This window comes from Aedes albopictus, chromosome 1 (genome assembly GCF_035046485.1).
Source record: "Aedes albopictus strain Foshan chromosome 1, AalbF5, whole genome shotgun sequence".
In the NCBI taxonomy this organism is placed as follows: Eukaryota; Metazoa; Arthropoda; class Insecta; order Diptera; family Culicidae; genus Aedes; species Aedes albopictus.
The window spans coordinates 66674539-66690132 of NC_085136.1; the positions used below are offsets into that span (position 1 = coordinate 66674539).

At 46.5% G+C, this 15594-nt stretch overlaps 2 protein-coding genes across 2 annotated transcripts; both read left to right on the forward strand.

The window, feature by feature from the left end:
* The first annotated feature begins 3163 nt into the window (after positions 1–3163).
* Positions 3164–10100, forward strand: LOC134287762 (uncharacterized). Its single transcript, XM_062850785.1, has 2 exons — positions 3164–3315; positions 3624–10100. The coding sequence occupies exon 2, from the start codon at positions 3645–3647 to the stop codon at positions 10098–10100; it is 6456 nt and encodes a 2151-aa protein (XP_062706769.1). The 5' UTR covers positions 3164–3315; positions 3624–3644.
* A 3305-nt stretch (positions 10101–13405) lies between these two features.
* Positions 13406–15594, forward strand: LOC109401917 (brahma-associated protein of 60 kDa). Its single transcript, XM_019674537.3, has 3 exons — positions 13406–13762; positions 13840–14036; positions 14095–15594. The coding sequence occupies exons 1-3, from the start codon at positions 13616–13618 to the stop codon at positions 15290–15292; spliced, it is 1542 nt and encodes a 513-aa protein (XP_019530082.1). The 5' UTR covers positions 13406–13615; the 3' UTR covers positions 15293–15594.

Below are 15594 nucleotides of genomic sequence, written 5' to 3' on the forward strand. Positions count from 1 at the left end.
GCGCTTTGTTTGCCCGGTCGTTCACACTGTGTCGTTGACGGTGGTATACTGGATATCGTTTGGATTGGAAGTCATTAATTATCGAAATGGATGGAATGGTTGTTAACACCGTCCAATTTCGATTCCCGGCGACTAGTCCACGTCCTTCCTGGACTGAAATCGCGATGTTTTTAAAGCAGCTGAACGTGGATTTGTTGAAGATGGAAACCGCTTACAAAACATCCAACGACCGGTCGCTGTTGGTGAAATTCAATTCTCCAGAGGCGATGACAGAAGCGTTGGAGAAGAATACCGAACCAAGAAGATTTCAGTACTCCAATGGAACCTCGGTGGAAGTGCGGATGTCAGTAGCGGGCAGAAATGTTCACTACGTTCGAATATTTGATCTGCCACCGGAGTTAAGTGACGAATGTTTATCGTCGGCACTTACAGACTTTGGTAAAGTCGAATGGATGACTCGTGAAAAGTTTCCTATGAACCTCGGTCTGGACCACATGTACACGGGAGTAAGAGGTGTTTTTATGGATATCGCAAAGAACATTCCCCCGACAATCGATGTCGGCAATCGAAAAGGAAGAGTCTTTTATGATGGATTGAAGGATGTCTGCTTCTTGTGCCAAGGCCAGGGGCACCGAAAAGATTCCTGTCCCCAACGTCAGTATCGGGGAAAATCGGATGGGAAGAAGGTTTCACAGCCCATTTCATATGCGACTGTCGTCCGTGGACAGGGAGCTGTGTCGGTGAATCCAGAACCAACAGAAGAGTCGGAAGAAGTCATCGAGGTCCTGGAAGAAGACGTACTGGAAACAGAAACAGTGAGTGAAGACGAGTTTCAACCAGATGTATGCGACATCAGTCCTGAAGAAGAAAAGGAAATACGCCGGAAAGAAGCCATAGCCGAACTAACCGAAGTTGCGAAGGCTTTTGGAGAAGCAATTAGCAAGCAAACTGCCAGTCAGCGGCGAGCCCAATTCGCATCCTCGGCGTCAGGATCAAAGGAACATCCACGTGCGAAGAAGTTGTGCGCCAGGCGTTCAAACTATTGATATTCTTTTATCTGTTACAAGAATTTTGTTAAAACTATTCTAAAAGAATTTCGGCTCGGTAGAGTTTTTCATTAAACATTTGAGCCTTTTAAATAAACGTATTGGGAAAAAAAAACTATCCAAATGTCACATTTTAACTAAAAGTTAAACGAATAAGCGAAATGGTTCACGCCCTTAATATCATCGAAGCAGCTCAGATTACTAAAGAGATTTTCCCATCAACATACATCTGTCAACAGAAGCACACGGACCGAATGCAAGGTTTATTGCAGGAGTGTATTTATTTTCTATTGATGTATTTAATCATTTTAATTATTTTCAGGACAAATAGCCAAGTTCTGTTCAATGGTTGTTTAATGCGAGACGGGATCTCTGAGTCATTGCTAATTGACATTTTTGGTGTTGGAACCTTGCTACCTGTTCTGTTACCAGATTACTTTTGAATAGCGATTCCAGAATGTATTTAATAACGATGTTCAATCGTGAGAAGTTTGGAGGTTTTGTCCATGCCTCACGAGCATATTTTTTATTATCCCTGCACAAGTCTGATGTAGCAAATCAAGAAATTAGGGATAATGGTGGGTATGACTTTACTTTCGGAAATAGAACGACGTATCTTTAATATGTACAACATCCGGCTCTCAAACTTTTGTTATCTTGCAGTATACCAGCATACCCTTCCTTAAATCCACCTGCTGATGAACCGAATGCAGAGTGTGAGAATATGTGAATCGTAGAAAATTTGTGCTCGGCTGTTCAGGTTGCATTCTAACTTGCCGGTCGAATATCATGTATATTATCTGCTAGCGCAAGCATATCCAGGGGATAGGGAAACTGAGGATTCTTAGCTACTATTAATGTTACCGGCAACACTGTTGACCGCGAAACGACAGTGAAACCACCGTCCGTTCCCTCGCAACTGAGCGGCTGTCGCCGAGTGGACTGACAGATCGGACAGCATCCGACCGAACAAAGACAGACATATTTATTCAGATTTCGCTAGTGCATAGTTAGTTGACAAGCGTCAATAGTGAATAGTGGTGTAATATTTCGATAATTTGCATGATAATTCGTATCAGTTTGCGGCTACAGTCAGCACCGCACAGTAAAGGAAAAGTCCAGTCCGTCAAGATTGTACAACCCACGTTTTCCCCGGTTACTGACACCCAGGAAAGTGACCGAAAAATACTGAATTTGTAAGTTATTACTTTACTCTGAACTGTTAACTGACCCCAACAAACCAACTAAATTAAATCAATAAATTACAGCTTTGTAGCTGCTAAGTCTGCAACTAAAAGAACGGTGTTTGTTCTGACGATCGGGAACATTCTACAAAGAAATTCATCCGAGGTTGGATGATTGTTTGTTGCCCATCGCTGGTCCCTGCCGAAGAGAATATCCCAAGTAACCACAGTGCTGAAGCCTTATTGAATGCAGATATACGGTGTATTTAGTGCAATCATTACTTTACATGCAAACTTAAGGTTGATTTAAAGTGGAAGTGGGCAATTATAGAATCAAATTAAGATTATACTGGTATAATCGTGAAGCAGTCGCATAATTGCCCATTTCCACTTTAAATCAACTTTAAGTTTGCATGTAAAGTAATGATTGCTCTAAGTACACCGTATATCTGCATGCAATAAGGCTTCAGCACCGTGGTTACTTGGGTAACCGGGAAGACGTCCGCCGCCTGAACGACCCACGATTGAAGATCATCAACATCACACCACAGACAAACAGACATACTACTCAAATCGAAATCATCGCACGATTTAACGGTCATTTTGAAAATATAGTGTGATTCGGGCTGTGCTCGCAAGTGTCATGGTGGCGCTGCTGTGCCACCGTCACCTCTTAATTTTGGAGAGAAATGAACGCGACGCCGATCAATGTTTACATAAAATGACTCAATCATGAACCTTCATTCATGTTTTATGAATGGATGACGTCTCGAGGGAGTCGTCACCTGCAAAATTATTACATCGAGCCGAGGGAAGCAACACCTGCAAATGAATGCTTCGGATTGAGCATTATAGAGGGTGCTAGTGAGATGCCAAACGATGTTTTTGAAGCAATTTTCTTCTAAGTAATATGTCTGTTTGTCTGTGATCACACCGCCGCCGCCGTCGTCGTCGCCGCCGGGGGTTTGATTGCAGTGAAACAAGTCAGTATACAGTTTTCTTTTTGCTACCATCTCGGATCCCGCACCACAGTAGTGGCCCGTGCAGTTTGGCAGTTTAGTAAGCTTGTTCGGTAGACAGTTTAAGTCTAGTACGCACCTGGTAAGAAAAGCACTCCAGAAAAAATCCCTCTAATTACCAAAGGAATTTTGACAACTGATTAGTATGGGAAGAAATGTCACTTTTCCTTGAGGAATAATTGAACGAAATATTTTTCCGCAAGGAAAAGTGACAGCTCCATTTGATTTGCCCGGCAGGCGTTACGAGCGTTACACAATTTTCATTTCTTTCCAGCTGCGGACCACTCAAGAAATTTTAACAGCGAAATCATTTCTTGACCGTTCCTTGGCCTATCTTTTTCCACAGTACTTATCAGGTGCGTACTACCCTTTAGCTAGGGAAGTTAGATTAAATAATGCCGAAAAAGAGCAAGAATGTTACCAACACGGGGGGAATTGATAACCCATGCAAAAAATGCAATCAAATACTGGGAGATGATAATTGGGTCTGTTGCGATGTGTGCGAATCGTGGGTACATTTTCAGTGCGCGGGTGTAAATCAGTCAATCGCGGATAAAAGCTGGAAGTGCGGTGACTGTCTAGCCGATTGGGACGGCACCGATGTAACATCAAAATCGGGAGTGTCGTTCAATGAATCGTCTGTGAGTAAAAGTAGTAGTCGTGCATCTCAACGATTGCAGCTTAGCCTGCAGCACCTAGAGGACCAACGGAGGCTGAACAAGTTGCGGGCGGAGGAAGAGCTGCAGATGAAGCAGAAAGAAGAAGAAGCACGATTGCAGATGCAACAAAGGGAAGAAGAAGCGCGGCTGCAGATGCAACAAAGAGAAGAAGAAGCTCGATTGAAGAGGCTGCAGATGGAGGAAGCAGCTAAACTGAAGCAACTGGATGAAGAGCAGGAGTATTTGAAGCAGAGGTACTCACTACTGATGCAGATTGCGGACGAGAAAGATGCATCGAGTAAGCGAAGTGGAGTTAGCGGAAGAAGTCGACGAACCGGAGTAAGTGTGAAGAGTAAACGCGATCAGTTGGAAAAGTGGTTGAAGGGAGCTGCGGTAGGCGATGTTGGACAGCCAAAGCCATCGTCGTCGGGAATTAAAGTTGCTCTGCCGGTTCACCCAGTAAGTGAATCAGTTCAATCACCCGTTGTGATGGGCGAATCGCAATTACCAGTAGTTTCGTTACCGAATAGCTCGTCACAGTGTTCTGTTCCGGTAAATGTGAATCCACCGCGTCCTTCTGCTTCGGGAACAATTGGGAATGTTCCAAATTTGGCGAAATCCTACGAGCAGTTGCTATCTGGACAAGAAGTTCCAGTGGTGTCCTCTGTTCCAGCATCAGTAGCTGAACGTTTCGTTTCTTCAGTTCCGCAACGACCAGTGGCTTCATCAGATATCAGTGCAATTCTTCCGAGATTGCTGGATATTCGAGTCGGAAATACCGATTCTATGGCGGTGACTTTACCCTCGGTCACATTTGCTGCACGGGATACAATAGTTTCTTCAGCTCCGGGTATATCATCGCAAGCATTTGTGGGTTCGAGCGGTCTGATGTCAACAGTATACGGAAGTCATCCGTACTACACGGCCGCTCCTATAGCACAACTGCCACCAACAAATGCAGTAGCTTCAGAAGACTTCGTTCGAGTAAATCCATCGCAAAGCTGTTTCGGAAGTGTTCCACCTCCAGGAGTTCCGCATAGTTCAGCAGTTCTCCACGGGAATGCACCCTTAGGTTATTCGTCAACCTCTCCAGTAATGAATTCCTTTGGACCATCAACAGCGGGAGCCGGATTGCCGAATGCAACTCAATCGAGTCCTGCAGTGGGACCAACAAGTGCCCAACTTGCGGCGCGACAGGTAATGCCCCGTGAGTTGCCCAAGTTCAATGGCGATCCCCAGGAGTGGCCTATCTTCTACAGTTCCTTCAAGAACACTACGGAGGTATGCGGATATACCGATGCAGAGAATTTGGCCCGTCTACAGCGAAGTTTGGGAGGTTCTGCATTGGAAGCCGTACGAAGTCGCCTGCTGTTACCAGCGTCAGTTCCGTATGTGATTGAAACGCTCCACAAACTCTACGGGCGAGCGGAAATTCTGATCAGTTCGCTTCTGAAGAAAGTGAGGAACGTGCCAGCCCCGAAAGCGGAGAACCTGAGTTCGATTGTGGCTTATGGTTTGGCCATTCAGAACTTGGTCGACCACATCATCTTGGCCGATCAGCAAGCACATTTGGCGAACCCAATGCTGCTTCAGGAGTTGGTCGATAAGTTGCCCACATCTCTCAAGATGCAGTGGGGAACCTACAAGCAAGGCGTTGCATATGTCAACCTGGCGACATTCAACGGTTTCATGGCAGGCCTTGTGAACTTGGCGTCGGAGCTCACTATCGACGTGGACTGCGCACAGAACCAGCACAAGCAAGTTCGCGTGGAGAAGTCGAAGCCGAGGGAGAAGTTGTTCACTCACGCCAACGAATCGTCCGATGCAGCCAGGAAGGAAAAGGACACGACAGAAAGGACCATTTCAAAAGCCTGCTCGTATTGCGGAAAGGACAATCATCAGATCCTGAACTGTTCCGGTTTCAAGTCTTTGGATATCGGAGCGAGGTGGAAAGCAATGCGTCAGAAGAACCTGTGTCGTCTGTGTTTAGTTCCTCATCGGAAATGGCCATGCCACTCGAAAAAGGAGTGTGGCGTGGACGGCTGTCGTTTTCGTCATCACATGCTGCTGCACAGTAACCCGACAAGCCGAAGCGAATCCGCTGAGACAACGAAGCCAACCGAAGCGGTACAGCACAACTATCACCACACGAAGTCGTTTTCTCTCTTCCGTTATCTGCCAGTCACGATTTACGAAGACGGGAAACAGATCGAAATATACGCATTCCTGGACGACGGATCATCGTCGACGTTACTGGAAGAGGCAGTTGCAGTTCAGTTGGGGATTGACGGAGAGCCGGACAACCTTTGGTTAGGATGGACAGGGAAGATCGGCAGACACGAGAAGAGCTCTAAAAGGGTCAACGTGGAGTTATCCGGAGCTGGGAAACAAAATACCTTCCAGTTGAGCAACGTACGGACGGTGCGTGAGCTAGGACTTCCCAGTCAAACGTTGAACTATTCCGATCTGTCGAGATCCTATCCACATCTACAAGGTCTTCCCGTCAGCAGTTATGTGAATGCGAAACCCAGCATGATTATCGGCATCGAGCACGTGCATCTCCTCACCAGTCTGAAGCTTCGCGAAGGCGGAAGAAGCGATCCAGTCGCAACGAAAACTCGTCTCGGTTGGTGCGTCTACGGAAGAAATTCTGGAAGTGAAGGATCCGTGGAACAGCTGAATCTACACGTCGGTCAGGAGATGAGCAACAGTGATCTGTACGACTCGATGAAGAAGTTTTTCGCCGTCGAAGAAGCTGTGGTCACGAAGCACCTTGAGTCCGACGAAGATCAGCGAGCCCGCAGTATATTGGAGGCAACTACAGTTCGCCGAGGAACAAGAATCGAGTCTGGTTTGCTGTGGCGAAAGGATAATATGCACTTTCCCGAGAGCTACAAGATGGCGATGAACAGACTCCTGGGGTTGGAGAAACGTCTGTCCAGAGATTCGGAACTTCGACAGAGAGTGAACGAGCAGATCAACAGCTTAGAACAAAAGCAGTACATCAGTAAGGCTTCACAGGAAGAGGTTGGCAGTCTGGATACTCGACGTGTCTGGTTTCTACCGCTGGGAGTAGTTATCAATCCCAAGAAGCCTGGCAAAATTCGGATGGTATGGGATGCGGCCGCGAAAGCCCATGGAGTCTGCTTCAATGACATGCTGCTGAAGGGTCCTGATCTTCTTGTGTCGCTAGTGGACGTTTTGCTGCGATTCAGACAAGGGAAAGTTGCCGTGTGCTCTGACATCCGGGAAATGTTCCTCCGAATCCTAATTCGCGATGAAGACAGATGGTCGCAGTGCTTTCTTTGGAGAAGTAATCCGGAGGAAGAAGTACAAGTCTACGTGATCAACGTGGCGATGTTTGGTGCAACCAGCTCGCCATGTACAGCGCAGTTTGGGAAGAACTGGAATGCTTCTGACTACAGCGAACAATACCCCAGAGCAGTGGAAGCAGTGACCAAGAACCACTACGTGGATGACTTCCTCGACAGCGTCAACTCGGTGGAAGAAGCAGTACAGTTGGTACAGCAAGTTCAAGATATCCATGCAGCAGCCGGTTTCCAGTTTGGGAAGATACTGTCCAACGAGAAAGCAGTGCTAGACCAACTAGGAGAGACGAGTGCAGCGATCAGTAAACCACTGCCAGTAGACAAAGACCGAATATGCGAACGTGTTCTGGGCGTCACATGGATCCCGTCGGAAGACGCATTCACATTCAATCAACAGGGATTGGAGGAAGTATTAGGTGCCGATTGGGCAGCACCAACGAAGCGACAAGTCCTGCGTATTGTGATGAAGCTCTACGACCCCTTAGGATTCATTGCACACTTCGTCGTCCAAGGGAAGATCCTGATGCAGGAGATTTGGCGAACAGGTACTAGCTGGGACGAGTTTATTGCGGACCAGCCACGTGAGCTTTGGATAAGGTGGATCGAACAGTACCGGCAGATCAACGAAGTGAACGTTCCTCGCTGCTTCTTCAAGGATTTCTGTCCGCAGCAAGTCAGCGATATTCAGGTCCATGGGTTCACAGATGCGAGCGTGTCAGCTTGTGCGTGTGTGGCCTACCTTAGAACGACAGTGGACGGAGAGAGTCAGTGTTCGTTGATTGCAGCGAAGACAAAAGTTGCACCTCTACGAACGCTATCCATCCCACGTTTGGAGCTTCAGGCTGCCATGATGGGTTCCCGTCTACTACAGAACATCTGCTCAGCCCTTAGCATCGATATCCACAAACGTTTCCTTTGGTCAGATTCAGCAACAGTTCTTGCTTGGCTTCGCTCCGATAGTCGTCGGTATCATCAGTTCGTGTCTTTCCGTGTTGGCGAAATACTGTCGTTAACCAGTGTGGATGAATGGCGCTACGTTCCTTCTCGCGAAAATGTTGCGGACGACGCCACGAAATGGAATGGGGGGCCTTCATTCGACCCGGGTTGCCGTTGGTACCAGGGTCCAGCATTTCTGCATGATCCGGAAAGTCAGTGGCCTACGGAACGGCCAGGAGATACAGCGGAAGCAGATGTGACCACCGAAGAAATTCGCCTCGTTGCAGTACACCGAACAGTAGTGGAAGTGATAGATATTGAACGATTTTCCCACTGGAACCGACTGCTACGTGCGACAGCATATGTTCACCGAGCTGTAGCAGTATGGAAGCATTCAACGAGCGGGACAAGATCGCTTAAAGTACTGAGCCAGAGTGAATTTGCGAAAGCTGAAGAAACACTTTGGCGACAGGCGCAAGCACAGGCGTATCCGGAAGAAGTTCAGCTGTTGGAAGAAGGACAAAGTGTGGCAAAATGCAGTTCAATTCGTGCGTTGTCTCCATTTCTGGACGATAAAGGAGTTCTACGGGTTGGCGGCAGAATCGAACAAGCTCCATCGATTGCATACGAAGCGAAGCATCCAGTCGTGTTGCCGAGAAGTCATCGGATCACATACCTCGTTGTGCTCAGCTTTCACCAGCAGTTCCTGCACGCGAACACCGAGACAGTGTGCAACGAGTTGAGGCAACGGTTCTACATTCCGAGGATGCGAACAGTAGTGCGGAGCGTATGTCGTAGCTGTCAGTACTGCAAGATTAAGAAAGCAGCTCCAGTTCCACCGATGATGGGACCGCTACCGAAAGTTCGTCTGACTCCCTTTATCCGTCCGTTTACGTACGTCGGCGTGGACTACCTGGGTCACTTCGAAGTAAAAGTCGGTCGCAGTATTGTGAAGCGGTGGATATGTTTGTTTACGTGCCTCACAGTTCGAGCTGTTCATCTGGAGCTAGCACACAGTCTGTCAACGAAGTCTTGCGTAATGGCGTTCAGGCGTTTCGTGAACCGACGAGGAGCCCCGATGGAAGTATTCTCGGATAACGGTACCAACTTTGTGGGAGCCAGCCGCCAGCTGACAGAAGAGATCCAGAAAACCAAGGCCATCAACGAAGATTGTGCGGCTACGTTCACCAACGCCCGTACGCAGTGGCATTTCAACGTTCCTGCAGCCCCGCATATGGGAGGTCCGTGGGAGCGAATGGTGAAGTCTGTAAAAGTGGCAATGGCAGCAATATCCGACAGTCCGCATCATCCGAGTGACGAAGTATTTGAAACCATTAAGTTGGAAGCAGAGGGCATCGTTAACAGTCGTCCACTGACCTATGTACCCTTGGATGCAGCAGATCAAGAAGCACTCACTCCGAATCACTTCTTGCTCTACGGTTCAAGCGGCATCAAGCAGCCTACAGTCGATCAGTCCGTCAGTCTTCGAGAAAGCTGGTCAGTTGCTAGAAACATCGTGGACGAGTTCTGGCGCAGATGGGTGTTGGAGTATTTGCCGATGCTAACAAGGAGGACGAAGTGGTTCGAGAATGTGAAGCCTTTGGAGCCTGGTGACATGGTCGTGATAATAGATGAGCAGAGACGGAACAGTTGGGAAAGAGGATGGATTCTGGAGGTCTTTCCGGACAAATCAGGTCAAGTTCGGAGTGCAGTAGTAGAGACAGCTCGAGGAGTCTTTGCCAGGCCGGCAGTGAAGTTAGCAGTCCCAGATGTTTCGAGCAATGACATGAAGGCGGATGAAGTCGCACCGGAAACGGAAGTGGTTCACGGGGCGGGGAATGTTACCGGCAACACTGTTGACCGCGAAACAACAGTGAAACCACCGTCCGTTCCCTCGCAACTGAGCGGCTGTCACCGAGTGGACTGACAGATCGGACAGCATCCGACCGAACAAAGACAGACAGATTTATTCAGATTTCGCTAGTGCATAGTTAGTTGACAAGCGTCAATAGTGAATAGTGGTGTAATATTTCGATAATTTGCATGATAATTCGTATCAGTTTGCGGCTACAGTCAGCACCGCACAGTAAAGGAAAAGTCCAGTCCGTCAAGATTGTACAACCCACGTTTTCCCCGGTTACTGACACCCAGGAAAGTGACCGAAAAATACTGAATTTGTAAGTTATTACTTTACTCTGAACTGTTAACTGACCCCAACAAACCAACTAAATTAAATCAATAAATTACAGCTTTGTAGCTGCTAAGTCTGCAACTAAAAGAACGGTGTTTGTTCTGACGATCGGGAACAATTAACTTGTGGTTTCTTGACGAAAAGTACAAGTTGGGAAAATGCATTAGAGAGCTATTAAGAGGCCGAGATCGGTTTGTTTTTCGGTTATTGAGTCAGACGATTAGGTGACTCGGCTATTTCTAGAAAACAACCACGGGGTGTTCAGTCACTCTTGAACAGCTCCGGGTGTAGTTTCACAACTGTACTTTTAAAACGCTGGTTATCTTTGTAAGTGTCAGTTATAAACAATGCGTAAAAGCAAGGCATATCTGATGATTTTTTGAATATTAGGATTAATATTTTTGATATTTTATTAATTTTGATACCAGATCGGGCTGTCCTCCCCCTTGGTTTTTTTTAAACAGCAGAGTTTAAAAGACATAATGTAATTTTTCTAACAAAAAAAAATGACGGAAACGTGTTGTATGGTTGAATTTGATCTTAAGCTGTACGTGAAATCATAAAATTGAGTAATATTTTTTCTATATTTACATAAATTATCCCGGCTAGGCGACATATTTTTCTGATAAAACTCTGTGTTCCTGATGATTCCTCCAATATGGCTAACCCTCCTGAGGTAGTAATAACTGAGCTCAAGATAGAACTAGTAGTTTTATCACAGCATTTTTTTGGTTTCTGTTACGGCCACGAAATTTTTTGTTGGTTTTATTCATTGCCTCACAGTTTTGTGTATTTGTTTACAAAAAAAACTCTCCGACAACAACCGCAAATGCAAGTTTTATTGAAATGGTATAAAACAAGTGATAAACCCAATTAATGTCTACTTGCAAGTCTTTAACTGAAGATGTTTATAGCAGAAGTTATATGATAGTTTTATGGAACGCAAGGGGTTCAAAGTAAAAAACTACCACATAAAACTAATGTCGTTTTCGTTTTTGCGGCGGTGCTACACCGCTTCGTGCTACACTTTTCGCTGAATAAACGAACATTTTCGGTGAAGTATGCATTGGTGTGCGTGTATAAACACCAAAATATTGACAACTTTGCAAACGCTGATTGGTGGACATGGTGTGCACCTGCTACACTCCCGATTTTTTGAGTGCTACACTATCATGCGCGGTGCAGAAAAAGTGCTGCACCGGTGTAGCACGAAAATCAAAAACGAACACTTTCGGTGCAAAAGTGCTACACCGGTGTAGCACCACCGCAAAAACGAAAACGACATAATTTAGAACAACTAGCTTTTTGACATGTTCGTATAAAACCAGGATAAAACATGAATAAACCTTCAAGGCATGCTGATTGTTACTTGGGATCTATGCCTCAATAATCAATTTTGCATTAAAAGTTATCAAAAAAAGTATGAAAAATTATAGATAAACGTGTTAAGCTAATTTGAAAAGTTTCACCCGGTGAACGCCTTATTGTGAGTCTTTCTAAAATATTCTTAGCGTGGGTTGGTCCCCCGGGTGAGTCCGTTGTTGACATCGTATCAAGGCTTGGCCGTTTTTGAGAGAGAGAATTCTCGCTCCCGGCACTCGGCCCGAGAGCCGCTCCGAAAATTTTCGGTTGTCGGCCCTTTAAACGAGAGGACCAACAAATGAAAACAAAATTTTACCGTTACTGGTCCATTTGGAGCACGGGCTTATGAATGATTGGGAAAAAAAGCAATGATCGGCCGTTTTGAAGGTGGGGTTTATTCTGATAAGATTAAAGCTGCTAGTACACAGGGTCAAATATTTGTCCGAAAAGAAACCAATGCTCAAACATCTTGTTTGACTCGATCAAATTTTCATTAGTGTCAAACTGATGTTGTTTCTTGAGTTCTTTCCTAGTCAAATATTTGACCCTGTGTACTACTGGCCTAACGGTTAGGCGGGTGATGTTTCCACAGTATGTTACTGTTGGGGGATGCTATGGAATGCACGCAGAAAAATGGCGCTTGTTTAAAACAATAAAACGCATGGTTGATTTTCAAACTGAGAATTTACTTATTCCAAGGGTTCATTCACAAATATCATAACGCCAAAATTGACCTATTTTGACACCCACCCACCCCTTCGTAACACTATTTGTATGGAAAGAAAAATAATTTGTTCGGGCTGTCACACCACGAAGGACACCCACCCACCCCCTCGAGCGTTATGACATTTGTGAACAAGCCCCAAAGTTATATTTAATTGTTTTCATTTAGAGTTTATCGATAAAAACAACCGATTACCGTCATTTCATATAATGTCAAAAAAATTATTTGTTTCAACAAAATATAAACCATAAACATGGTCCGAAAGTACTCACACATCTATAAAATGCTTACCCCAACATCGCCACAACGAAGAAGGTGCAGCAAATCCATCACGCCAACATCCAAGTGCAGCTTTGGTCGTGATGGATAACGCGCAGGTACTCACGACAGCATCCACCAAAAGTTGTTCGGTTTCGACTTTTTTTTAGTCGTTCTCCTCCCCATCCGCTTACCGATGGTCTAAAAATAGATTTCCGAGCTACCACAGCTGCTGCCGTCACCAACACAATAACATTCCGGGTTTGTTAGTGGCAAAAGTGCAGTCGTTTGAATCAATCTATTATTTCATGTTTAAAATACCAAATCTCTGTTTGTTTTAACAAACTGTCAAAAATTTCGACAAACGAAAATATTTGTATTATCAAACAATAAGACAGTTTAGTTTAAACTAGAAATCAGTTTGTCGCTATAGTAAACTGAAAAATCGGTTGATTTGAACTAGAATTTAATTGTATTTACAATTTATTTTTCTGCGTGTGGTATCAAAATCGATTTGTTTATGTTTTAGGGATAGGCCCTTTTCAAATGTAACGCGAGATTTGTGAGTTACGTCGGATTGAAAAGTTATGCTTGATATATTTTTGTTCAAAAAATTGCGCACACCAAAATCCTCCTCCGCGTCTCACAATTAAAACGGGTAACGCCAGTAACGCCCCTTCTCGAATGTGTGCGTGTGGAAAACAAAATGCCGAGTTGAGTTGTCAAAATCGCATCCTGAGAGTGGAAAAACTTTCGTCGCGGCTTGATTTTCCGTAAAATTCGTGAAAATTTCGCCCATTTTCCGGTAAAAAAGTGTCTGGCCGTTTCATTCGCGCACCCTGTTATCGCATTTCGGTGGAAAAAGTGAGTATTTTCACTGCCAACAGCAGCGGCGAGGGTCGAAAGAATGTCGCAACGCTTTCCACCAGCGGGGCCCAGTGGCGCTCCGCCCGGTCCTCCCGGCGGCCCGCAGCGGTATCCACCGTCGCCGGCCGGGCAGCCCAGTCAACCACCGCCCGGGATGCGTCCGTACGGGCCTGGTAACAACTTTCCGGTAAGTTTGGGAGAAAATTTTTGTTGAAAATATGTGGATTCCATGATGAGAGTTGATGGGGGATTTTTGTTTTGCAGCCCCGCGGTTACACTCCGCCTCCGCAGATGCCCGGTGGACCGCCCCCGCAGAATCCACCGGCAATGCACCAGCGGCCGATGCAACCGGGTTTCCAAGCCGGCAGTATGCGCGGCTCACCGATGCCAAGCGGGTCGTCCGGAGGCAGCAAGCGTCCGGCGGACAACCGCAGCACCATGAGTCAACCGCCGCCGAAGAAGTGAGTATCCGTCGATCAAAAGGGTTTGTGTTGTTTACAACTTTTCTTCCTCTTGCAGTGACTATCCGGCAAAGAAGAAGAAGAAACTTGCGGACAAGATTCTTCCGCAGAAGGTGCGCGACTTGGTGCCAGAATCGCAAGCCTACATGGACTTGTTGGCGTTCGAGCGTAAGTTGGACGCAACGATCATGCGCAAGCGGCTGGACATCCAGGAGGCCTTGAAGCGTCCAATGAAGCAGAAGCGAAAGTTGAGGATCTTCATTTCCAACACTTTTTATCCGAGCAAGGAAAGCGAAGGTGGTGACCAGGGCGGTGAGAGTTCCGTTGCGTCCTGGGAACTCCGAGTGGAGGGCCGTCTGCTGGAGGACAACAAGTCGGACCCGAACAAGATCAAGCGGAAGTTCTCCAGCTTCTTCAAGTCGTTGGTGATTGAGCTGGACAAGGACCTTTATGGGCCGGACAATCATCTGGTCGAGTGGCATCGTACGCATTCCACGCAGGAAACGGACGGGTTCCAGGTGAAGCGCCCTGGAGATCGTAACGTCCGATGCACGATTCTGCTGCTGCTGGATTACCAGCCGTTGCAGTTCAAGTTGGATCCGCGTTTGGCCCGTCTTTTGGGAGTTCATACCCAGACTCGTCCGGTCATTATCTCCGCCTTGTGGCAATACATCAAGACGCACAAACTCCAGGATGCCCATGAACGCGAGTACATCACGTGCGACAAGTATCTGGAGCAGATCTTCGGCTGCCAGCGGATGAAGTTTGCGGAGATTCCGCAGCGCCTGAACCCACTGCTGCACCCACCGGATCCAATTGTCATCAACCACGTAATCACCGTGGAAGGTGGCATGGAGAACAAGCAGACGGCCTGTTACGACATCGACGTCGAGGTGGACGACACTCTCAAGAATCAGATGAATAACTTCCTGCTGAGCACGGCGTCCCAGCAGGAGATCCAAACGCTGGACAGCAAGATCCACGACACGGTCGAAACGATCAACCAGCTCAAGACGAACCGGGAGTTCTTCCTGAGCTTTGCCAAGGATCCGCAGACGTTCATCCACAAGTGGATCGTTTCGCAGACGCGGGATCTCAAGACGATGACCGACATCGTGGGCAACCCGGAGGAGGAACGCCGGGCTGAGTTCTACTATCAGCCGTGGACGCAGGAGGCCGTGTCCCGGTACTTCTTCACCAAGGTCAACCAGAAGCGCGCCGAGCTGGAGCAAGCGCTGGGAATTCGGAACTCTTAAAGCGGTGGATTCTGACTCATTTTGTCCGGAGATGATTTGATGTGCGTATTTTCTTTCTTAAGTTAACTAACAACGTCTTGACGTTCGTCGAACGGAGAATCTGAACCGAAATAGGTAAGTCTATTGTTCTTCGAGAAGTGACGGAGATGCTACATTTAATTTTACAGTACTTTAGTATGATCTTTCCGAGTGTTCGGATTTCTTATATTAATTGAATGACGATTTAGTATGTAGTAATGTGCTCTAGAACTCTAAAAAACTACAAAAAAAAATATGGTGAATAAAGTATGCTCTAGGTTTAA